The sequence below is a fragment of the Tarenaya hassleriana genome, unplaced genomic scaffold (assembly GCF_000463585.1).
Source record: "Tarenaya hassleriana unplaced genomic scaffold, ASM46358v1 Cleome2, whole genome shotgun sequence".
Classification (NCBI taxonomy): Eukaryota; Viridiplantae; Streptophyta; class Magnoliopsida; order Brassicales; family Cleomaceae; genus Tarenaya; species Tarenaya hassleriana.
In genome coordinates, this window is record NW_010965372.1 from 6,141,176 (window position 1) to 6,164,703 (window position 23,528).

General features: G+C 35.7%; 6 protein-coding genes across 6 annotated transcripts in view; 2 read left to right on the forward strand and 4 right to left on the reverse strand.

The window, feature by feature from the left end:
• Positions 1 to 2,426, forward strand: part of LOC104812604 (indole-3-acetic acid-amido synthetase GH3.17-like) — a 2,664-nt gene extending 238 nt beyond the window's left edge. Inside the window, exons 2-5 of the mRNA XM_010539861.2 lie at positions 1 to 348; positions 458 to 559; positions 670 to 1,517; positions 1,703 to 2,426. Of these exons, the coding sequence (XP_010538163.1) occupies positions 47 to 348; positions 458 to 559; positions 670 to 1,517; positions 1,703 to 2,289 (1,839 nt within the window). The 5' untranslated portion in view covers positions 1 to 46 and the 3' untranslated portion in view covers positions 2,290 to 2,426. The remainder of the gene's footprint in view (positions 349 to 457; positions 560 to 669; positions 1,518 to 1,702) is intronic.
• A 3,522-nt stretch (positions 2,427 to 5,948) lies between these two features.
• LOC104812606 (UPF0426 protein At1g28150, chloroplastic) lies at positions 5,949 to 7,326 on the reverse strand. Its single transcript, XM_010539862.2, has 3 exons — positions 7,152 to 7,326; positions 6,928 to 7,056; positions 5,949 to 6,246 (listed from the first exon to the last, which is right to left on the reverse strand). Exons 1-3 carry the CDS (start codon positions 7,215 to 7,217, stop codon positions 6,064 to 6,066), a joined length of 378 nt encoding a protein of 125 aa, XP_010538164.1. The 5' UTR covers positions 7,218 to 7,326; the 3' UTR covers positions 5,949 to 6,063.
• A 2,663-nt stretch (positions 7,327 to 9,989) lies between these two features.
• Positions 9,990 to 11,860, forward strand: LOC104812607 (ethylene-responsive transcription factor ERF087-like). Its single transcript, XM_010539863.1, has one exon. The coding sequence runs from the start codon at positions 10,308 to 10,310 to the stop codon at positions 11,067 to 11,069; it is 762 nt and encodes a 253-aa protein (XP_010538165.1). The 5' UTR covers positions 9,990 to 10,307; the 3' UTR covers positions 11,070 to 11,860.
• Positions 11,861 to 12,532: 672 nt separating this feature from the next.
• LOC104812608 (GEM-like protein 1) lies at positions 12,533 to 14,918 on the reverse strand. The gene is made up of 4 exons (XM_010539864.2): positions 14,578 to 14,918; positions 14,385 to 14,486; positions 13,302 to 13,573; positions 12,533 to 12,908 (listed from the first exon to the last, which is right to left on the reverse strand). Exons 1-4 carry the CDS (start codon positions 14,813 to 14,815, stop codon positions 12,729 to 12,731), a joined length of 792 nt encoding a protein of 263 aa, XP_010538166.1. The 5' UTR covers positions 14,816 to 14,918; the 3' UTR covers positions 12,533 to 12,728.
• Positions 14,919 to 15,191: 273 nt separating this feature from the next.
• LOC104812609 (purine permease 1-like) lies at positions 15,192 to 16,728 on the reverse strand. The gene is made up of 2 exons (XM_010539866.2): positions 15,824 to 16,728; positions 15,192 to 15,737 (listed from the first exon to the last, which is right to left on the reverse strand). Exons 1-2 carry the CDS (start codon positions 16,541 to 16,543, stop codon positions 15,378 to 15,380), a joined length of 1,080 nt encoding a protein of 359 aa, XP_010538168.1. The 5' UTR covers positions 16,544 to 16,728; the 3' UTR covers positions 15,192 to 15,377.
• A 3,599-nt stretch (positions 16,729 to 20,327) lies between these two features.
• On the reverse strand, positions 20,328 to 22,067 carry LOC104812610 (purine permease 3-like). Its single transcript, XM_010539867.2, has 2 exons — positions 21,153 to 22,067; positions 20,328 to 20,904 (listed from the first exon to the last, which is right to left on the reverse strand). Exons 1-2 carry the CDS (start codon positions 21,840 to 21,842, stop codon positions 20,554 to 20,556), a joined length of 1,041 nt encoding a protein of 346 aa, XP_010538169.1. The 5' UTR covers positions 21,843 to 22,067; the 3' UTR covers positions 20,328 to 20,553.
• Positions 22,068 to 23,528: the final 1,461 nt, after the last annotated feature.

Here is a 23,528-nt window from a genome sequence, read left to right on the forward strand (position 1 = left end):
TCCCTACATGATTTGCGTGTCTTGTCTCAGACACGACTGACTAAAAATGCAGAAAACGATACCGAGTTATGACCCAAACGACACAGACGCAGGCCTCAAGATTCTCGAAGATCTGACCGCGAATGCGGAGCAGATACAGCAGCAAGTCCTTCATGAGATTCTCTCTCAAAACTCGGGCACCGAATACCTCAAAGCGTTTCTGGTCGACGGCCGATTCAGCAGGCAAATCTTCAAGAACAAGGTCCCGGTGGTGAATTACGAGGATATCAAGCCCTTTATCCAAAGGATCGCTGATGGTCAATCCCCTGACGTCATCTCTTCTCAACCCATCACCGAGCTCCTCACAAGGTACACACACACACATACGTATATACGCATGTTCATGAGGTGCTTGATTTTCGAGATTATACAAAGGTTAATTGCATTACTGATTCTGTCAATGATTATATTGGTGCAGTTCGGGGACATCAGAAGGACAGCCGAAGTTGATGCCTTCGACAGCTCAAGAACTGGACAGGAAAACATTCTTCTACAACATGCTTGTACCCGTGATGAACAAGTACGTTTTTTCTCCTCGATTTTCAGAATCTTCAGCAACCAAAAAAACAAAAACGAATGAAACAGTGAATATTTTTGTTGGGTGTATGTATCGTTCGTGTTTCTGTATAGGTACGTGGAAGGGCTTGATGAAGGGAAAGGGATGTATCTTTTGTTCATCAAACCCGAGATCAAGACTTCTTCCGGGCTAATGGCCAGACCGGTTCTGACGAGTTATTACAAGAGCCAAAACTTCAGGAACAGACCGTACAACAAGTACAACATTTACACGAGCCCTGACGACACAATCTTGTGTCTGGACAGCAAGCAAAGCATGTACTGTCAGCTGCTTTGCGGGTTGATCCAGCGGCACGAGGTTCTAAGGGTCGGAGCTGTTTTCGCATCGGCGTTCCTCCGAGCCGTCAAGTTCTTGGAGGATCACTTCAAAGAGCTTTGTTCCGACATCAGAACAGGTAGTGTCTGTGACTGGATCACAGATTCAGGCTGCAGAAAAGCTGTAATGGCGATCCTCAAGGATCCAAGCCCTGAATTGGCTGATGAGATTGAACGAGAATGCAAAGGGGAATCATGGGAAGGGATCGTGAAGAGGCTTTGGCCGAGAGCTAAGTATGTCGAGGTCATCGTGACGGGATCGATGGCTCAGTATATTCCGACGCTGGAGTTCTATAGCGGCGGTCTTCCCCTGGTTTCAACGATGTACGCTTCTTCCGAGTGTTACTTTGGCATAAATCTCAACCCTAACTGTGACCCTTCTGATGTTTCCTACACACTTCTCCCTAACATGGCCTATTTCGAGTTCTTACCCGTCGCCGATAAATCCCACGACGAGATTAGCGGTGGATCGCAATGCAACGGCGTTGAAAACGGTGATCACAATCTCGAAAGCAAAGATCAGATCGTCGATCTCGTGGATGTCCAAATCGGTCAATACTACGAACTTGTCATCACTACTTTCACAGGTACGGGTTTCTTTCTAACTGCATGACAAGAACAAAAACGTAGAACTCAAGAAATCTTGGTCGTTTTCTGGGCTCGGGAAGATTCAAGGACGACTGAACTTCTTGACCCATTTTCAGTTTCAAGATCTGTCCAAGAAATCTCACAAAGATGCGTTGTAACATTTCACGTGGGCTCATTAACACAGGTTTATACAGATACAGAGTGGGAGACATTCTGATGGTGACAGGTTTCCACAACAAAGCGCCTCAGTTCCGATTCGTGCAACGAAGGAACGTTGTCCTGAGCATAGACACCGACAAGACAAGCGAGGAAGATCTTCTCAAGGCAGTAACGCAAGCCAAACAGCTTCTCCAACCGTCGAACCTCCTGCTCATGGAGTACACGAGCTACGCTGACACGTCATCGATCCCGGGCCATTACGTGCTCTTCTGGGAGCTGAAGCCGCGATACAACGACGACCCATTCGAGCTAAAGACACCAACAATGGAGGAATGCTGTTCAGAAGTGGAGGACTGTCTGGATTACGTGTACAGAAGGTGCAGAAACAAGGACAGATCGATAGGGGCTTTGGAGATAAGAGTGGTGAGGATGGGGACATTCGATGTGCTGATGGATCATTGCGTGTCTCAGGGCTCTTCCGTGAATCAGTACAAGACGCCGAGATGCGTTAAGTCTCAAGGAGCCATTGAGATTCTTGACACGAGAGTGATTGGGAGGTTCTTCAGCTCGAGACTTCCCAAGTGGGAGCCGCTTGGTTTAGATTCTAATTAGCTGGTTTAATAATCATTAAGGCGCTAATCTGTGTCATTAAGTGCTAATTCTTAATTTTTATGTTTGTTTTCCAAGTGCTTCTTCCTCCTTGTTTCCTTCACATTGTCTCATTTGTAACAAATTCTCCTTTTTTATCTCTCTCTCTCTCTCTCTCTCTATATATATATATATATATATATATATATATATATATTTGTGTATTTTGTTTTTTTCCTGTGAATATGTACTTTTTGTCCTGCTTTTATTATGGATTTTTTCTTCTCTTTTTGGTTTTAGTGGCAAACAAAGATTGATCTTGCTTTGTGGTACCAAATGTGTACCATATCCTTTTATGTGAGACCATATGTGAAATAAAGCCACAAACTTTTTTATGATTATATATATATATATTACAAAAAAAAAATCACAAAATTCTATTTGCCAACAATCTCATGTCGACGGACGGACAAAAGCTGCTAAAAGGATTTTATAAATTTCGTTATACGACAAAACGTGATTCCAAGAGAAGCATTCGGAATTTTTGTAAGGGGAAAAAAATTTATTAGCAGTGTAATTTTTTTTTTGTTCAAAGGAATGAAATATAAAATTGTTATTTTCGTCCAAAAGCCAGTAATTATTTTTTTAAAAATAACACAGAAAACTGTAGAATCTCCCATTTCATTTCATATATAAGAAAATCTTAGGTCTAAGCATTGAAAATGTTTTCAGAATTTCATAATTTAGATTTCAATTATGCGAACTTAATGAAAAATAATAATAAAAAAAAGGAAGGCTATGGAATAGGTGACGTCCCAATGCACATGAGGACAGTGATGGTTCGATATTTTGCCAGCCCGGCCACAGCATATATATAAATATTATAGGATTTTTTTTTTTATTTCAAGAAAAATAATGAAATTAAATTCAAAACCTCATATTAAAACAAACTTACAACAACAAAAATTAAGAATATAAAATCGTATAACACTTCAACTTTGGAATATGTTTTTAATCTTAGGAATAAAAAATGGGCTTATTTATTGTATTTGTATAATTCCATAGGAATTATGTTAATAGATGGTCTTATTATACTGATAGTCGTATTTGGACGGTGATTATTGCATGTGGAAGATATTGATTACATCATGATACGGTATTATTACTCTTCAACTTACAGATGGATGATGATTTAAAACTCAGAATAATCACAAAAACAAAAAACATTTACTCCGAAACCCTAATTTTTTTCTGGTAAAGTGTGAATATATCGAAACCCTAATTTTAATTTGTCCTAGTTTGACATAAAACATTTTCTATAATTCGAACAATAAATACAAGTGAAATCATCCGAATCCAAAATTGATTGAATCGGTACCTCTTGATGATGAAACGATGGATTCTTATCCATTCACTATATATGTTTGCGTATCGCAAATCATCAATATATATGTATATATATATATATATATTCATATAATTACATTAGGGTTTCGGCTAATTAATGGGGGAAAAAAACAAAGTGTAACCGACAAGATATATGGATTGATGTGTTACATGACAATATAAATGTGTAAAAGAGACAGATCCATGAAGCGAAATAAAAGAGCAAAAGCAGAAGGGAACACACTTCCATGTTGGCCAAAGAGAGAAAGTCTCCTTGAACTGTCATATTACTATCACCTTCAAACGCTGTCGTTTTCGACCCCCACCCACCAACTCCAATGCATCCCCATAATTCTTGGTTAATAACCTGTCTATACATATTCATTTATTACCATTATTATTATTTTTTTTATTGCAAACGTGAGACTTTGAATCGTTTTTACCAAGTTTTCGTAGACAACACTTGTGATTTTTTTTTGGATAACCGGTATTGTGAGTCGGTATTAAGACTAATCCTAGAGTCGGAAGCAATCCGGATAATTGGAATTATGATTTCTTTCCCAACTTGAACCTTGAATTCGAGACGGGACAAATATTTTGCGTCTTCATTTTACCGGTTGAGCTGTTCAAATTGGATAACTTGTGATTTTTATTTTGTATTTTCTTTTAGTGATTTTAATAGTACAAAATCTGCAAATTAAATACTTTATTCTATTGATGAGACGAGATTTCTAAGAATATTTTTAAAAAAAAAAATGTTTTGGGATAAACAAATTATACGATTTTGGACTCAAAATCCATGTTTAATATTTGCAACAAATTCATAAACTTTTCATAATAATTATAAGTGGATATATATAGAACACTATTTTCCCTTTGAGTAATTATGTCGGGTTAACTCGTTGGACACGACACCCTACCGCACGGTCGGCTTTATGGACCTCCAAAGTCCAAGGAAAATTATGGTTCGATCAATTTTTTTTTTCCCGAGTAAGTATGAATATTTCGTAAAGAAAAAAAAAACATAATTTTCGTTACCAAAAAAAACCCATAATTTTGAACAATGAACTTGCACTACAAAGTGCCGAGAGTGATACTTAGCCTAACCATTTTGTTTTATTATAATATTATTCATCAAATAAACAATATATGATGAATTATTTATACAATTCAGACGATACTATACTCTAAAGGGTGTGCATGTAAACTAAAACAAAATGCCACTTCAAAACACACAATAAACCATAAGCTCACAAATACAAAATTTTAAAAAAAAACAATAGATATATAAACCGGGGTATATAATTGTTTTCAAAAAGCTATATTTCACAAAAAAAAAAAGGAAATCAGAAAATATTAAAAAGAAAAAGAAAGAAATGAGAAAGGGAAAGGCGAAGAAGGAGGCCACGAGAACAAGAAGGAAAAAAGAGGAAACAAAAGAGACAGAGAGACAGAAGACAAATGAAACTGTAGAGAGACACGAAGCCCTTTTTCAGCCTTTTGTCCAAATAACCAAATTTTTTCGAGTGGTGGGGGACAAAAAAAAAACCCCTTCTATTTGTCCCGATTCATCTCATCTCTTATTTATTATTTTTATGTTCCTATGTATTATCTCATTACAATTTTTTTTATTTATATTTATATTTTCTTTGTTGGATGGATAATGAGAGGACCCGACTGATATTTCTGAATTCTTAGCTGCCACATACAAATTCATTGGTCCTTCAACGCAAATTAAATTAGTGTACAGTAGGCTCTTTGATTTCATGCATCATCCTTCCTTGTTCGTGTCACTAGAAAAAGTTAAATTGAAATCGAGAAAAGAAAAAAGGGTTAGATTTCTGATATCATGACAAATTGTAAAAGATGATCATTTTTGTTATTATTGATAATGGAATGAATATAAAGCGATTATTTTTAATAGAATTACTAAGTTCAAAAAAAATATTTTTATTACAATTAAAAAAACTCAACATAATAATATGTAAATTCAAACTCTCATATAATTTTGGCTGGCTAGTTTTACCGGTTGACCCATTTTAATTTAAATTACATTTGTTTTTAGGAAATCGAATATGACCCATCCCATCTCACTAAAAAAAAGTTGTAATGTATTGGTGAAAGAAAGATTGGTTTCAAGAGTCAATGGGAAATCAGTATTTGAAATGTATTCAAAAGAACAAAATATAATAATAACAATAGTTCCAAGACCAAACTTCGTTTAAATTCCATCTGATAATATATATATACCTTCAAACTTCCTAATATATATGCATTATGCTAATAATACCCTCATATGTATATATATATGTATATGTATGTATATCCCAACTATGAAATGTATTAAGGAGTAACATGGTATTTTTGATAAGAGCATCATCACTTGTACGGACAAATTGTACACAACAAACCTCATTCAATCTCAATCTGCTGAGGAGCTTCTTCTTCACCTGAATCCATCCCATCTTCTGCAACTTCCTCTTCGGAAAAACCGGAGGCTTCTACTGTTCGCGTCACCCATTCCTTCAGCGGGTCTTCGTTCAGATCGAGTCTCAAAAGTCCCGCGAACATCCCGCCCACAAAGGCAACTGGCTCCTGGACGCCACGAAACCACCAAGAGTAGAACTCAATATCATGCATATATATTCAAGTTCCGAAAAACAGAGAACTCAGAAGGCGATTCCGCGAACTGAGGTTCGCCGATTTCTTGCTTGCTTTATCGGTGAGGGAAGATCGAAGCAGACATTTCAATCCGAGAAACAACAATCATTTGTCAATGTGGACTGGAAAAACATTAAAGACATCAAATTCGAGAAGAGAAGATAGATATACACTCTAGAACGCCTAAATGACCTGCAGGACCAACCGAACCCAGAGCATGAATCCGAACCCACTAGGTTCGAGATGAACAAACCTAGAATTGTTTATGTTCTTCGTCAAATGAGGTTATCACAACATCAGGGAAAGAAAACTAGGTTCTCTATGGATCAGAACAAGGAAACAAACTACTGAATTAGCAAAAGTCCCGACAGTTATTGGATTCTAAGCAAGAACATGATACTAAGCCACAGCTACCAAACACTGTTACACTTGATCAATTGCTAAGAACCCAATCCTATGTCATTGAATTTCCCCTTCAAGCATGAACAGAACCCCTCAAAACCGGCATCAGATTACTGTCTTTTCGAAAAACGCAGACGGGTCATCAATAATTTACCCATTCGCGCAACAAATTCCAAGGAAAAAAGATAGAGAAATGTGAGAAAAAGATGGTACCTTCAGAGCCTCCGAGAGAATGGGTTCCTGAGGGAGATTGAAACAGAACGACTTCACACTTAGGTTTCTACGAGCAGAAGAAAATGGCGGCCGAAAGAGGGTTTCGCCTCTTCTGGTTCCGACAGAGATCTACGAGACAACAAATTGCATAAAGAAATTCGCACATCATGAGAATTTCAACCAGAAAATCTGAGGAATCCGACCAAGAAGAAGAAGGAAGAGACCTGACGAAGCTTGGAGAAGCCGACAAGCGGCGGCGAGGAACAGGAATTGGTCATGACAAAGCTCATTTTGTCTCCTGAGTTCTTCTTGTTCTCTACGGTTTCGCCTTCGCGGAGAATCGAATTGAATCAGGACGAGAGCTTCTGTCCGATTTCTAACCCCTCCGATTCTTTTTCCTTTTTTTTTTCCTTAATACCAAAAAATAAAATAAAGAAATAACGAACGTGTGCTTCTCTCGTGTGTATATATTTGTGGTTTTACAAATATGTCCTTATAGTTACCAGTAATATCGGAAAAAGCACGTTTTAAATCTAAATTATAGGACATTATATAAAAAATACCGTTACTTTTCTATTGACTTCAATACACACCTTTCTACATCTGTAACCATGTGACCAATGTGATCCAAAATATAATATGATCACATTTTAATTTTATTGATTATAACATTAAATTTATGGTGATCACACTAATTCATTATATTCATACCTTATATATCTTACTAATCATTTGGTTAAAACATCATAAATTTAACGTTATGAACAATGAGATCAAAATGTAATCACACTATATTTCGAATCACATGGGTCATATGGTCACAGATGGAGAAAGATTTGTTTTGAAGTCAAAATAGCAAAGTAATGGTATTTTTTATAATGCCTAACTCCATTTTATTCAAAATAATTTAATTCTATGTATGATTTAAAAAAAATAAAGGAAAATATGATATTTTTTGTTTAAAAAATTCAAATACATATTTTAATCCGACACATATTTGTAACATAGTTTTTCTACTACATCATTCCAAATCAATATGTGCAAGAATAAAATGCCTGCGAATATTGGCATATTTAATGTGGAGATTATTAGTAATTAGTGGACTTTTCCGCAATCTTTCCTAACCAATTATAGGTGTTTCAAGCACAAAATTGTCCAATTAATTTCTGGGCTTTCTTGTAGTACAATCGCTTTTGGGCTTTGTGGAATTTCAACTAAACAACAAACACCAAGCCTTGTTTTAAAGTTTGTGTACACGAGCTAACAAGGTCCATCACATATTTGGCCTTTTGGCAAAAATATGTGTATATATATATATATATATATATATATATATATATATATCATGAAAAAATAACCATCATTTGAATGATTTCATACTTTAATTGTATGCAATTTAATATTTCGATTATTGGATTAAACACTAGTAGAATATATTTTGAACTAGGATAATATTTTTTAATTTTTATACTCTCATGGTTTATATTTCAATAGGATAATATTTATCGACTTAATTTTACATTTACAAAATAGAATTGTTATTATAATTTCTAGGTTGTCAGATTGTTGATTTAATTTAAAGTTTATAAAATAAAAGGAGGCCAAAGAATGAAAAATCATTACCGAAAAAAACATTACTTTATTGTTAAAAAAAATATTTATATTGTTAACTAACTTTTTGAAGCATGGATAAAGTTCTCTAAACGCATGATAACAAATCCATGATTGAATCTATTTATATATATATATATATATATAATGCTTGAACTTGTTGAACTCGTTATTGCATGTGCTGTGAGTACTTTGCCATATCAAAACTCAAACCTCTTCAACATCGTAAAAGTGTATATACTTAGGAAAACCTTGTGCCTAATCAACATGAATTATGTTTATAGATTAAAATAAAATAAAAAAAATGAAAAAAAAACACTTAATTTATCAACAAAACACTTATTATATTTTATGGATGAAATGTTCCATATTTTCTTATAAGACCAAATGGAATTGAATATATGATAGTATATAGCATATTAGAACCAAATCCTATTAAAAATTTATTGGATATGATTTTCTAAAGATAAAAATCTATCGAATTCAAACTAAATCTTAATCAAATATAATACTACTGAAAAAACTAAATTCTCACCAAATTCGAATAGAAAAAAAAAACAATATAAAAATCAAATAGATACATTTTTTTTTACAAAAACTAACAAATCCAAAAAAAAATAGCCAAACCAAACATATTCAAAATCTGAAATACCAATCCTAATAACATTTTTTTTCATATTTTCTCGAATTAGTGTATATGTTTCGATTTTTGAATAGATCTAATAGTAGATTTTGAATCTATGGTGTAAATAGCATTCTCAAACAATATCATCAAAGCCATTCTCAAGAAATAGATGCTAATTTTCTTTTGAACTTATTCCAGTAGGGGAAGTTGCCATTGTATTTAAAGTATATGATAAATAAATAAATAAATAATCATTTTGATCCGAGGAGGTTGCAAATTGCAATCATGGTAACGATATTGCATGTGATTAGCCCATCATTAGATCAACTGATCTTATGGATTCAAAAGTAATAATTCGATACTCTCGATCATGAGAACTTGGAATAGAGAATTAAAATTTTCTGTTTTTTTTAAATTACTTAATATACAACTGAAAATCATCAAATTATATTATAAAACTCAGAGAGATGGAAAACATTGTTTTTTTTTTCTCAAAAAATTATATACAAAACGACTTTGTACAATATTTACAAAACCAACTCTGAAACATCTTTTATATATTAAACATATTATCTACATATAAAACATGTTTTAATATATAAACTCAAACCATATATTTTTGCTCATTGCGTTTCTTTTTTCTATATATTTATTGGTGATCTAAACTAGTTTAAAACGCTTTAAAAGCATATTGGCATGATATGTGCTACTACCTACTATATCATATATATATATATGTGTGTGTGTATATATATATATATATCATTGCAACATGAAAACCAAAGTGTAGAAACATTGTATTAGAAATTAAAAATGGGCATACGCATATAAAAAATAAAAAGAAATGAAAAAAGAGTTAGAAATTAAAAAAAAATGAAGAGCAAGAATTTAACTTTCCCACTTATGATTGGGAGGTGATGAATGACGATATGATTTTTGCACCGTCTTTCATGTGACCACTTGTTGCATTACTAAATAAGCCTAAAGGGACCTTTTGGCTTGAAGTGAAGGTCCCACTAACCCAGGAATCACTTATTTAAACAGCACCCCAAATTTCATCAAACGACAAGCTTAACCAAAATCCAACACCTAATCTCTCTTCTTAATCTCCCTAAAACATTTAACCAAAACAACTTAACTCGATATGGAGTTTAACGGTGTTTCAAAATCGGGTTCCTCTTCAAAATCCAGAAGGACGAGGATTCAGCAGCAGCAGCAGCAGAACGATGAAATAAAGTATTTAGGAGTGAGGAGAAGGCCGTGGGGAAGATATGCGGCCGAGATAAGGAACCCTACGACTAAGGAAAGGTATTGGTTAGGGACATTTGACACGGCCGAGGAGGCTGCCATGGCCTATGACAGAGCCGCTCGGTCCATGAGAGGCTCAACGGCTCGAACCAACTTCATCTACCCCGACATGCCACATGGCTCCTCGGTGACTGCCTGTGTCTCCCCGGACGAGTCAAACCGGCTCATCTCCGAGATATTCAACCCTACAGGCCAAGTCGAAAACTTTGCTTACAACAATCAATACCCTTCGACGAATAACCAAAGCTCTATTGAGTTCTCTTTTAACAACAATGATAATCTTCAGGCAAATGGCTGGTTTCATGGGGTGGAATGCGGTTATCAGACAGGATATAGTAATGTTGTTCAAAGCCATAGTCATGAGCTTCCTCCTCTGCCTCCAAGTACTTGTGTTGGAGCTGAACTGACACTTCCCCAAACCGAAAACTCGTATTGGGATACACCAGCTGTGAGCGTCGAGGCATTAGGGCATTGCCAAGATGTAAACAAATTCAACGATGCTTTCAATATGCAAGACTATGCGTTCGGACACAACAGCTTGGCGGATCAAGACACACTTACTCATTTGGATGCATCCTCTGTCTTCTTTTTCGAATAACCTCTGTTTCCTGATACTGACCACAAATGCTGTGAGGATTCCCTTTGGCTTTCTCTTTCCTTCTGGCCTTTGTCTTGTCTGGATTTCATCTGTAAATCTCTATTTGACAGAATGTTTTCACAAGTTTCTTGACAAGTGATCAGTTTCATTTGGACCTTTTCCAATGCTATTCTCACTTCCCTTTGGCTCGCATAAGTTACACCAAAGTTAGTAATATCGCATACAAAGGAAATCAAATTCTAAACCGGAAAATCTACATCCGAGAACAGGTCTAAGATCCAGCTATGTACAAAATCATATCCAGAGACTGATCGAACACACATCTATCCAAATGTCTTTGCCGAGGTCAAGTTAAAACAAGACAATTTTACTAAGAGGAATGATATTGAACTAACCAATGTCATGATTACCGTAATCACAATTCAAAGACAAACACAAGACCCATCATGACTTTGTACTCGACATCATACAAGAGATCAGTATCCTCAGAGTGTCAAGAGTGTGGCTTGACACCGCTATTTGTCTGCTTGTCCTGTTCGGACGATATAGTATATACGTATATTCCTATATTGTTAGGCATGTCATAGTTGATGACATGATCCACATCAGGTGAAGTGATTCATCTTAAGCTTCAAAATAATTATATAAAAACTCAGAGAAAGACAACTTTTTTCAAGTTCTATAAACAGTGAGACGAAAAGGGCTGAAGCCTGAAACTACACAAGATTCAGCCAAAACGATAGAATTATAACAAAACAGAAGATGAAAACCAAACAACAACAAAAAAAAAAGATAAACTTTGTGTTCCCTCAGAACAGGAGAATTGTTCAACACTGAATTTCAGACAAGGCTGAAACTTGTTTAAAAATTAACTCAAAACATCATCGGGAAACAAAAGCGTTCATTGAAATCTCCAAATATATGCAACAACAAAGAAACTATTCCAAAACAGAAGAAAGACGGATCTAGTTCCCTCAGAGATGGTTCAAAGTGTCGACATTGGGTTTCAGACAAGGCTGAAACTAATAAAACAATGTTCGATCATTGGGAACTCCATCGAAGATGAAAAAAACGAAGAAAACCTCACGGATTCTGCGCAATAAATTTTTTTTCCCTCTCTTAAGCATGTAGAAGAAACAGAGGAAGCAAACAGAAGAGGCCGAGGTGCTCTGAATCTCTAAAGCGGCGGTCTTATAAGAAGATAAAAAAAAAAAAACCCTAACTCCATTGGTGTTACAAGCAAAATAGCGAAAACCTCCTCCAAATTTATGATATTTGCGATTTAGACCCGATATTTTCTTTTGCGACTAAAAAGGACATTTTATAAATAGTGTTAACGGTTAATTTTTGTGTTATAACAATCAGGCCAAAGACCAATGATGAAACCCGCCATCTAAACCTGAGAAATCATATCAATCTTAATAAGTCAGATCAAGTGATTTTGTCTAGAGATTTATCGAGGATAACAACATGTAAAGGAATTATCTATGACACAGTCATGATAATACAACAACAAATGTATATAACATCTATGTTTTACAAGATCTCATTCATTCCAGACACATGAACTGGTATGGTATTAGAAAAGAAAGACTTCACACAAGATTCATACAATGCACCAGAGAAGTAGAGTGGAAGCTGAATATTTTCCCACTGACCTCACGGATTCTGCGGTTGGAGGGCTCCTTGAAGGTTCTTCAGCGCGCTTTCATAGTTCACCAAACCCAAAAACCAGAATTCGTGGTTATCCACCGAAATGATTTGGATGTATTTCTCAGATGGGTTTACTCTGCTTGTCGATGGGTTCACTGCCTTAAGCTGATTCACCGGAATTATGACCTGTTCGTATAAAGAGCAATCAGATCATCGGACCCATCATGTACATTGTCATGGAGTATGTGCATGTTATAAAGAAAAGCTGAAAAACGCTATGCATTTGAATTCCTAGACAAACTTTGATCATGTACTAAGAGATTTAGCTCGACTCTTTCAGTATACCGAGTTGCTGATACTTTGGCATTACATTCTCCCGATACTCTCTACTTCAGGATGAAAGTATGCAACTTTCCGGAAGATTGATATGATTTAAAAAAAAAAGTGTAAAACTACATCATACAATGCAGTGGTCGATAGTATCTATTCTGCAACAAGGGTAGTATATTGGTCGTTGCAGATATTCTTGTCGATAGTAAGAAAACTGATTTAAAAAACCACATCAAATGAACAGTGTACCTTGTAATAGCTCCATTGGGTCTGGTCACCAACTTTGTAGGAGAGAGGATTGTCACTACAAAATCCGATTTTGTGAGTAGACAGATATAGAATTCCCATTACAGGACCGGCAGATGTAGACAAGTAAGAGGCATATGTCTTAAGAAGCCGTTCATCATCGGCACACTCAAACGTTTGCTTGAAGACCTTTTCGTAGCCACCTTCTGTGAGTATTTTAGTACCCTGAGCAATTCGTGAGACGGCAGCATCTGCTACACTCGGACCTGTTTTCACTGATAAAGGAGCAAGATAGTAACTCACGTATTCACTTAGAGTCTCATTTAAGAGATTCTTAAACGAAGTATCCGGTCAAGACTACTGACTGTGTAATAATATTTCTCCACCCCTCAGAAAAAAGATTAGTAATTTCCATCCAAGATAATATCCAGAAGAAAGAACTGGAGAGTCCTAATATGTGCTATCAACAGCAAAACCCAAAAATATACAACTGTGCAAGTAACAGCCAACACAGAAGCTCCCAACAACAAGCAGCCTATTCTGGGTCAGGAGTCAGGACCATCATGTACCCAACATTTTGGATCATCAGTTCATCAATTGTTCATGGTAAAGTAGTCTTTTTCATTTTCAAGTTTCAATTCCTTTCACGAAGATAAAAATCATTTTGTAATTGCAACCTCACTTTCAAGGAGTCTCAAAGAACATGAAATACCTGGTTGACTACCATTTCTAATTCGCATTTGGGTATGAATGCGCGAAAAACTGCATTATAAAAAGCACAGCTTCAAAGAACAGGGAAAAGGGAAATTTCCATGGAAGGACACTTAACACCATGGAAAAATCTGACACGAAAAGAAACAAAGAAATGGAGCAGAAAAACTGCAACCGGGTATGTTTAGAGATCGTTACAGAGTTCACTAAGAAAATCTACCAGGAACCAAAACGAAAAGCATAAAGACATTATCAACGTGAGAAAGAAATCCAATTGCAATTGCAATCTGCAAATCCTCTGATCAAATCCCAGGAGCCACAAAACGAAGCGCATAAAGATATTATCAACGTGAGAAAGAACCAAAAATGGCTTACAGTGCTGCCAGACGTTCCCGGCGAGATCCTCCGCCTTCTTCGTCGCATCCGCCGCCATTTTCCCCCACTTTCCTAACACATCCTTCACCGAATCCAGCTTATCTGCCCCAAATTCAAACGCAAAATCACCAATCAAACACAGAAAGTCTTCACCCAGTGATTCGCAATTACATAGTGAAACGACAAAACTCACTCTTCGGCACCGGAGAAGGAGACACGTAAGGATTGGACTCCGGCGGCATGGTGGTGGCGGCATAACCGGAGATCGGAGCCGTACCGGAGCTCCAATCACGCGGCGGCGGAGTGACATCGTTCGGGTCCAGCGTAGGGTACGGAGCGTAATCCGACGAGTGAGGAGCAGGAGGAGGAGGCTTTGACTCCGAGGGAGTCGGGTTCGAACTCTTGGTTCCATGGCTCTCGTGCTCGCTCATAGCTGATCCGACTCGATCACGATCAGATCCGAAGCTTCTTCTCCGCAACGATCGTTTCACTCCTGCAAAGAAAAGATCACGTCTTTGTTTGTTCGCACCGGTAGACAAAATAAATTAAATAATTACTTAATCTTGATGTTTCTTCAAACCGGTTTCGGTTTGGGATCTTTCTTCTCCGGTTAACGAAAAAGTTAAACCAATTTGAAATTAAATTTTGGTGGTCCTAATTTATTGTTAAGAAAATTTAATAACAGAATTAATTGCGGCTGTTTTGATATATATATATAAAGTCCAAATTTTTTTTTCGTGTGGGTTTAAAATTTAATTTATATAACAATAAGCGACAAAAAGAGAGATATTAGTAAATCTAATATGCTGTTCGATCCAAATGAATATTTTCTCCTTGGCTATTGTTTTCTTTGTATTATTGTAATGAAGATCAAAGCGTATAGAGTGAAACAATGCATATACAATTACTAAACTACCCTTTTACAACGTATGCTTCGTTCTATTACAAGACCAAGACGAAAAATCTGCCACAATATCACTTCTCGACCTCCGACTACGGACAAGGAAGCCGAGGCAGTTCGGTCTCGGTCTCGGTCCGGGCCTCGGACTGTCCGTCTTTGTGGACCTTCGAGTGTTTGGCTTCACCGTAGAAATAGGACACGAAACCCCAGAGGGAGAGGACGAGAGATACGCCTTTCTCGGCTTGGAACCTCTCTTTGAAGCAAACGACGGCTAACACCTCCGTGAGCGGAAGAAGAACCGAAATCAGAACGCCCGAGACGAGGGAAGACGCGCAGAAGATGACACCGATCGCTCCGAGGAAGAAGCCTTGCCAGATTATGGCCGTGAACGCGATCACCACGTAATACACCCTCTCTCCCAACCCGAAGCTTCTTGCTTCTCTTGGGATCGCCTGAAAAAAAGAAAAAGAAAAACACGTTCAAAGAAACAATCTTTTTTCAGTTTTCTTGCTCATCGCGCAGAGACAGAGGATCCAACCTTGAAATCGTCGGAGATGAGCATGCCCACGAGGCAGAAGACCGAGGCGAAAAGGCACATAACCATCTGGACCTCGAGGACAAGAGTAAAGCTCATCTCTTGACGAGCCTTCTTGTAAGTAAGCTCGATGAATGGCAAAATGAAAGCATACAGAACAGCGGCAGCGACCGTCAGGACAAAACCCAACATGTAGTCCTTCTGGGACTCGTTAGAAGGCTTGTCTCCGCCCGTGTGCAGAGCCAAAACCCCTGCCCCGACCGTTAACAGCACGACCGCATTTACGGAGAAAGGCGTGAACTTTTGCTTGACCAGCAAGAAAGCGAACAGAGCCGTGAACGCTAGCTGGGAAGCGATGATCAAGGACGAGGTCGAGACGGGCAAAAAGGCTAACCCGTAAGCGTATAAGTAGTTGTCGAGGCCAGTGATTATGCCTATGAACCCTGAAGCAGCGAATAGACGAGGCCTCATGAGGAAAAAACGCGTCTTCTCGTCGCTGCTGCTGCTGCTGCTTGTGATGATGCAGCTTGTGCGATTGCGATTGCGTTTGAGGAAAGATGAGAAGAGAGGGATGAAGATGATTGGGAAACCGGCGGTTTCGAGGAAGCTCGAGAGCCAGACGCGTTTTCCGCCATTGTTGAAGTAGAGACGCATCATCAGAGGTCCTCCACAGTTTCCAATGGCAAGGAATATACAGTTTATGATCACCAGAGCCTTCTCCATCCTCTTCTTCTTCTTCTTCTTCTTTATGAATGATCGCCATTAACTACGAAGAAACATATAGATATATAGATAGTGATCACCGTGTTAATATGCCACTGCTTTTGGGAAAGGGAGTTTAAGCGTGTAGACCCATTTTCTGTCATGAATATTACTTAAATTAAGATGGGTTGTTGAAACTTCTTCTTTCGTGATTAATGACTCCTATAATGGAATGGAACCCTAGTGTGATTAATTTAAAAATATACGTGTGTGTATATATATATATATATATATATTCACTCAAACTTTGTGCTGTTACTTATCTTTGTTAGCCAACTTTAAAACTTTTATTTTTTAACATCTAAAATTTGTATATTATATATTCTGACACATAATTTGTATAAAATTTACTAAAATAACATTTCTATTTACAAATGGTAAATATTAAAATAAGTTATTAAAAAAATAATCTAGAAATCTATAGTTTTTTTTTTGAAGAAAATAATATTTATTGGAAACTTTCCTTAAGGCGTTTTCATGATCATGACTAGGAATTCCTCAAATTATGATTGTAAACTTTTAAATTGGAATAGAAGCGCAGGTATTTATATTAGGCTGGGCATTTAAACCCGTTACCCGTGGGTAAGCGGATACCCGGTCTTGTACATACCCGAAAAATGGTACTCGGCACCTAACGAAGACGAAAACGAGTATTAAAAACTAGAATACCCGTCATATGGGTATAGATTCGGGTTTTATATATTGAAATAACGGGTATCCGCGGGTATCCGCATATATATTAAAATTTTAAAATTACAAAATTAACCTTATATTTTTAATATAATTTCTAAAATACTTAGGTTATTTTTACTTTTTTTTAGGATTATATATTGGATTTTCAAATTTTGATAGATTTAACTTCAAATTATTGTGTATATTTTAAAATATTTCTAGGATTCTATGCATATTATTATATTTTAATAATTTTTAAACTTAAAAATATATTTTTGGAATAAAATATGTATATTTTTATTGATTATTTACTTTAATTTTATATTGTTTAATATTTTTTATACGGATACGGGTACTCGTGGGTATCCGTCTTTTAGTTATGGGTATCCGTTGGACGGGTATCCGAATATTATGAAATAGAGATAGAGATAGTATTTCTCTGAAACCCGCGAAGACGAAAACGAAGACGAGTATCTCTAAAAACGTGGGTACCCAACCCGTGCCCAACCCTAATTTCTATCCTATTTTTCAAAAATTATTATTATCTTTATGAGTTATCTTCACGTAGACCGACTACTTCGAATCCGGGAAAAAAGGGTCAAATCACACATACCAAGAATTGTTTTTGGGGATATAAGACATTCCATATTTTTCAATTTTTATTTCTATATACATAACTTATCTTGGGATCAGATAGATAAAATCGCTAGATATTAAGAAGGTGTCGGTGTCAATATATCATGGGGACACCTTCGTGGGTTGTCCCAAGGGTTCGGACAAAAGGGACGACATCAATATTTTTTTTAAACCAGATGTATTGAATCCAGATTTACACTAATTTCGGGATAGAAAACAAATCATGTAATTAGAATTACATTAACTTCTCTAATTTAATACTTGTATTCGGAACGAAACATACGTATTGAATTCCTTTTCACCGATTGAATTATTCAAAATCGACGACGACACTAATGTTGGTGACTTTACGAGATCTGAGGTTTCTTCTCTTTTTTGTATTTCTTTTTTCTTTATTCTTTTAAATTTGTATATATTATTCGATTATGCCTTGTGTGTATTATTTTATATTATTTATAAATAAAAAATTGCTTGTTTTTAGAAGTATTATAATATATAGATATAAGTAGTAATAAGTGGATCTAAATATTATAGTTTAATTTTTAAATTAATTTATATAAATGTATAAAAAGTAGTATTTATGTTGTACATATCTTAATAAAATTAAATTAATATTATCTATTTTTTCGTTATCTTATTATTGCATACGAAAATTAATTTTTGTAGATATTTATAGTTCTAGATCCCTCACGGACAGTAATTTCAGTGTAAAACAATTCGAAAACGGAGTTAAATTTCCATTTTGTATTTTCTTTAATGGATAACAAACAAAATGATATATCAAAGACAAGCCGAAAATGTTATTTAACTAAGGTAAACAAAAATGTGTTAAAATGATACTAATATGCCAACTTTTGTTTTTGTATTTCGGTAAGCTAAGAAAATATGTGTTCAAATGATAATTTAATATATATATATAGGGAGATTTGTTAGAGATTAAACTATGATGCATCAGATTTTGACAATAAAAGATCTAAAATTTTACAAAAATATCGAATTAAATGATAAGTTTGTTAGAAAAAATGGAATAGAAGTGTCGGTATGTATATAGGGAAAAATCAAAATTCACAACAAGTGGTTATTGAAATTGTTTCGGGGGTAACTTTGTACATTTGTCCATGATTTGATATGTTAATTGTGATCATATTATCCATCAACTTCCCTAAAATTTCTGTAACCTATATTCTTCACAAATCATTGTTGCGGCAGATTTTTCTCTCATCATAAAAATCTCGTGAAACTCATTATTATATTGTAATGTGTGCATATAAGGTAATTCAGTTTAAAATATGTTGTTATAAAAAAAAATTAATTTATCATTAAAACTAAAATAGATAAATTGATGCATATGACAATTTTTAAATATATTTATAAGAGATTTATTTAGATTTATGCTTTTTTCTTATCATTTTAAAGGGGGTTTTAGATATGTTTGATGATTGTTAGATATCGAAGTTGAGTCCTATTATTGAACACAAGTTGCACAACAAGACAAGAACAGTATACGTTATCAAATTATAATCCTAAAAAAAATTTGAAAGTGTGATAGACTAAGGAATATCTAGTTAGAACAATATAATTTAGTCATACCGCAAATAAATTTCATTAGCTTTCCATAATAATTAAATATAAGAACTTTGGGATAAGAATTAGTCAAAGATTTTGTGGACACTAGTGACATAGAAGTCCGTGATAAAAAAGATGTGACATGCTTGACTTAAGACAGCATGAGCTCCATCCAACTTTCAAGTGAACGATGCCACACTTGCATGGTGGATAAGACCTAAATAAATACAATCGGGAAATATAACATTTAATATTTGATAACAAAAATACAAACCATTTTAATATAGTTTAATATACTTTTACTCTTTTTATTTAAATATGCTCGGGAAATATATTAAAAAGGTTAAAGAGACGTTTGAAAGTTTGAAGTTTGCTACAAAGAAGTGGATACTTTTGCTTTCTGTCAACATCTATGATTATATTTATATACAATATAAATATTTGAGTGGATCCGGTTCGGGTTTTAATATCGGTTTTCGTCTATGTTACGGGTTTTCTCATCGGTTTTGGTTCGATCCGGAATCCAGAATTAAACCGGGTTTAGAAACTTCAACCCTGATCCTGAAACCGAATTAGAATCAGTATGGTTAACGAAATTGCAAAACCTAGATACGAGCAACACTGCTGATTACAATAGATGAAATAAATGCTAAATGCATATAAGTGGTTGATTTGGACGGTTAAATATAGATTTCCAAGGCCTGTTTATAGACTAAAACGAGTTTCCAAACAAAAAATTATGCATAAAACAAAATATTTCATGGGTTGAATTTCGTTCAATTATGTTAATATTTCAGATCCTAAGAATGATGCCCGGTCCATATGAAACATAAAAAAAATCATTGAATTAACTTTACAAGAAATTTAGAAATATTGAATCGGAGATATATACCATTTCGAAATTTTAGAAAATATTGAACTAACATTATGGTACTGAAACTAAGCTTATTGCAGATGACAACACACACACACAACACGATGATTTTTAAAAAAAAAAAAAAAAAAAAAAACAGAACATAAGTGAAACAATGCGTTATATAAAAAAACACTGCTTCTTGTAATGCTTTGTTCTGTTATAAAGCAGAAGAGACACTTGGCTACGGACGTGGAACCCGATCCATATCCGTCTCCTCCCGAGTTCGCTCGTTATCTCTTCGTTCCTTGTCGGATTTGACTTCTCCGTAGAAGTAGGAGGCGAATCCCCAGAGGGATAGGACGAGAGAAACTCCTTTCTCGGCTTGAAACTTCTCGCCGAAGAAAACGACGGCTAAGATCTCTGTAAGGGGAAGAAGAACGGCGATGAGAATCCCCGAGACGAGGGAAGATGCGCAGAAGATCACTCCAATGGCTCCTAAGAAGAAGCATTGCCACATCATGCTCGCGAAAACGATCACGACATAGTACAATGTCTCTCCCAGCTTGAAGGTTTTCGCTTCTGCCGGAATCATCTGCAAAAACAGTAACAAGAAGATACCCTTTTTCAGTTCTTGATTCCTCGAACCAGATGCTCGTCAAAAGCCTTCCGCTTTCCGCCGCCCATTTTGTATGAAGCAAAATTTCTCCATGTTAAGTGTTTGGAAAGGAAACTAGGACAAACCCTAATCAAGAAAGACCGAACTGAACCAAACAAAAACCGATATAATCGGTTACGTATCCTAATTGGGTTCACTCTCGATCTGATAAACTACAAATATACCTTGAAATCGCCGCTGATGAACAAGCCAGTGGCGCAAAAGAGGGTGGCGAAGAAGCACATGACGAACTGAAACTCGAGAACAAGAGTGTAGGTGATGGGCTGGTTAGCTTTCTTGTAAGAAAGCTCGACAAGCGGCAACACAAAGGCGTACAAGACGGCTGCACCAATGGTGAGTAAGAAGCCCGTTATGTACTGCTTGTGAGTCTCGTTCGGTGGAACATCTCCTGCTGTATGCAGAGCCAAGACCCCGGCCCCTAGGGTTAACAGAACAATGGCGTTGATGGAGAAAGGCGTGAACTTCTGCTTGACGAGGAAGAAGGCGAAAAACGCAGTGAACGCTAGCTGAGACGCGATTATCAGAGAAGCGGTCGAGACGGGCAAAAACGAGAGCCCGTAAGCGTATATGTAGTCGTCGACGCCAGTGAGGAGACCCGCGACGGCTGCAGCGGCGAAGAGACGCGGTTTCATGAGGATCAGACGCGTTTTCTCGTCGCGGTTGCGTTTGCGTTTGCGGTCGAGGAGGCAGAAGAAGAGGGGGATGGACATGATTGGGAAGCCGCCTGTTTCGAGGAGGCTGGAGAGCCAGATCCGTTGTCCGCCATTGTTGTAGTAGAGACGAGACATGAGAGGTCCTCCACAGTTTCCTATTCCGAGTAATATACAGTTTATGATCGCCAAAGCTTTTCCCATGTTTGTTTGTTTTCTTGTTCTTTGTTCTGTGTAGTTATGGAGGATTTATCATCGGCGAAGTCGACGACGACACGACAGAAGAGCAAAGGAATACATGTGTGTGTGTGTTTAATTTCCAAGTTGTTTGTCTCGCGAGTGAATTGTGTTTCTCGGGGGATGAGATGAGATATTTAAGGGGCTGAGATTTTTCAGCGTTTGACCGGTTTTCCTGGCACGTTTGTGATCGGTAACGCAGTCCACATTATTATTATTATTATTATTATTATTATTATTATTATTATTATTATTACTATTATCATCCTAGTTTTTTTTTGTTGAAATATTATCATCCTGGAAAAATAATTCTTAGTTTTTCTTTCTTTTTACGCGTAGTCCTTTTTTTTCCCTCTAAATTTTTAAGAAGCATTCAATTTTTTTTCGTGTATGTGGTGGATAGTTTTTTTTTTTTTAACGGTGGGAACCCGCCATACGGTCTTCCGGACTGGACCCCGACCACCTCAGCCCCTTAAACAGGACAATCGGTATACCGACAGTAAACCCTCGGTCCTGCGCAATAGTCGGCAAACCACGGTAGTGGAGAGTTAATGTGTTGGTGTGATATTTTTAAGAAATTTTATGTATTTATGTGGAAGTTTTATTTTTATTTTTCGTACAAAAAGTTTTTGTTTTATCATTTATAGTTTTATAATTAAGGTTATTGATTGTTTTATGATTTACTTATCTATTAAAATCCGTTCACAGGGATTGGATCGTATTTATGTGGTGAAAGTCCCTTTACATTAACTAGAGTACTTTTGTTAGGTGAGAGATATTTCCGTATTTTCTTTTTTAAATTCTCTTCACATGAAAGTATGCTTTATTTGATATCTTCTTTTATAAAGTTATAGAGGAAAATTTCCAAAACTGTCACAATTTTTGTGTATATGTGTGTATATATATATATAAACGCATTATTCTTTTATCGCTTCTAAATCTAAAAAAAATGATAATTAGAGTGTTCATGCAATATATATAGTCAAAATGTATGCGGACTATTAGTTGTAACTAATAATCAAAACCATTATAATTCTAATATATGGTTTGAACCGGTTGTTAAAATATACTATTATAGTTCAGAAAGCTTGATGATTCAAGTGTTGAAATATTTGACCTATTTAACTATTAATATGCGTTTGGATAGAAATGTATAAGAAATACGGTTTTAACAATAATTGTTTGTATTTTAATATTTGTATATATTAATTTCATATATAGAATATTCTCTCAAATGATCTATTTATAAATATATATATATATATATATAGAACGATATTTATTAGCGTAATCAAGGGAATATTTGTGTTGGTTTTGCCAATTAATTAGGGAGCGGACAATTCAAAATGTCAATTCAATGCACACTGAGCGACGTTCTAATCAACGACTGAAACGATGACACATTTGACCATAAAGAGATATTTGGTTTGTTTTGTTCAATGTGAGGACGAATTCTCACTTGCATAGTGGTGGGTGTTCGATGTGACCTCCCAATATAATACATTATATTATATGATTGAATGGTCAATAAAAATAATTACTTTTTTTTATCTCATTTTATTCATTATTTCCATAAGATGGGTATTTATCTGATTTAACGTCGGTTTAAATTTGATATAACCTGTCTTTATTTTTTTTTTAAACGGAAATTTT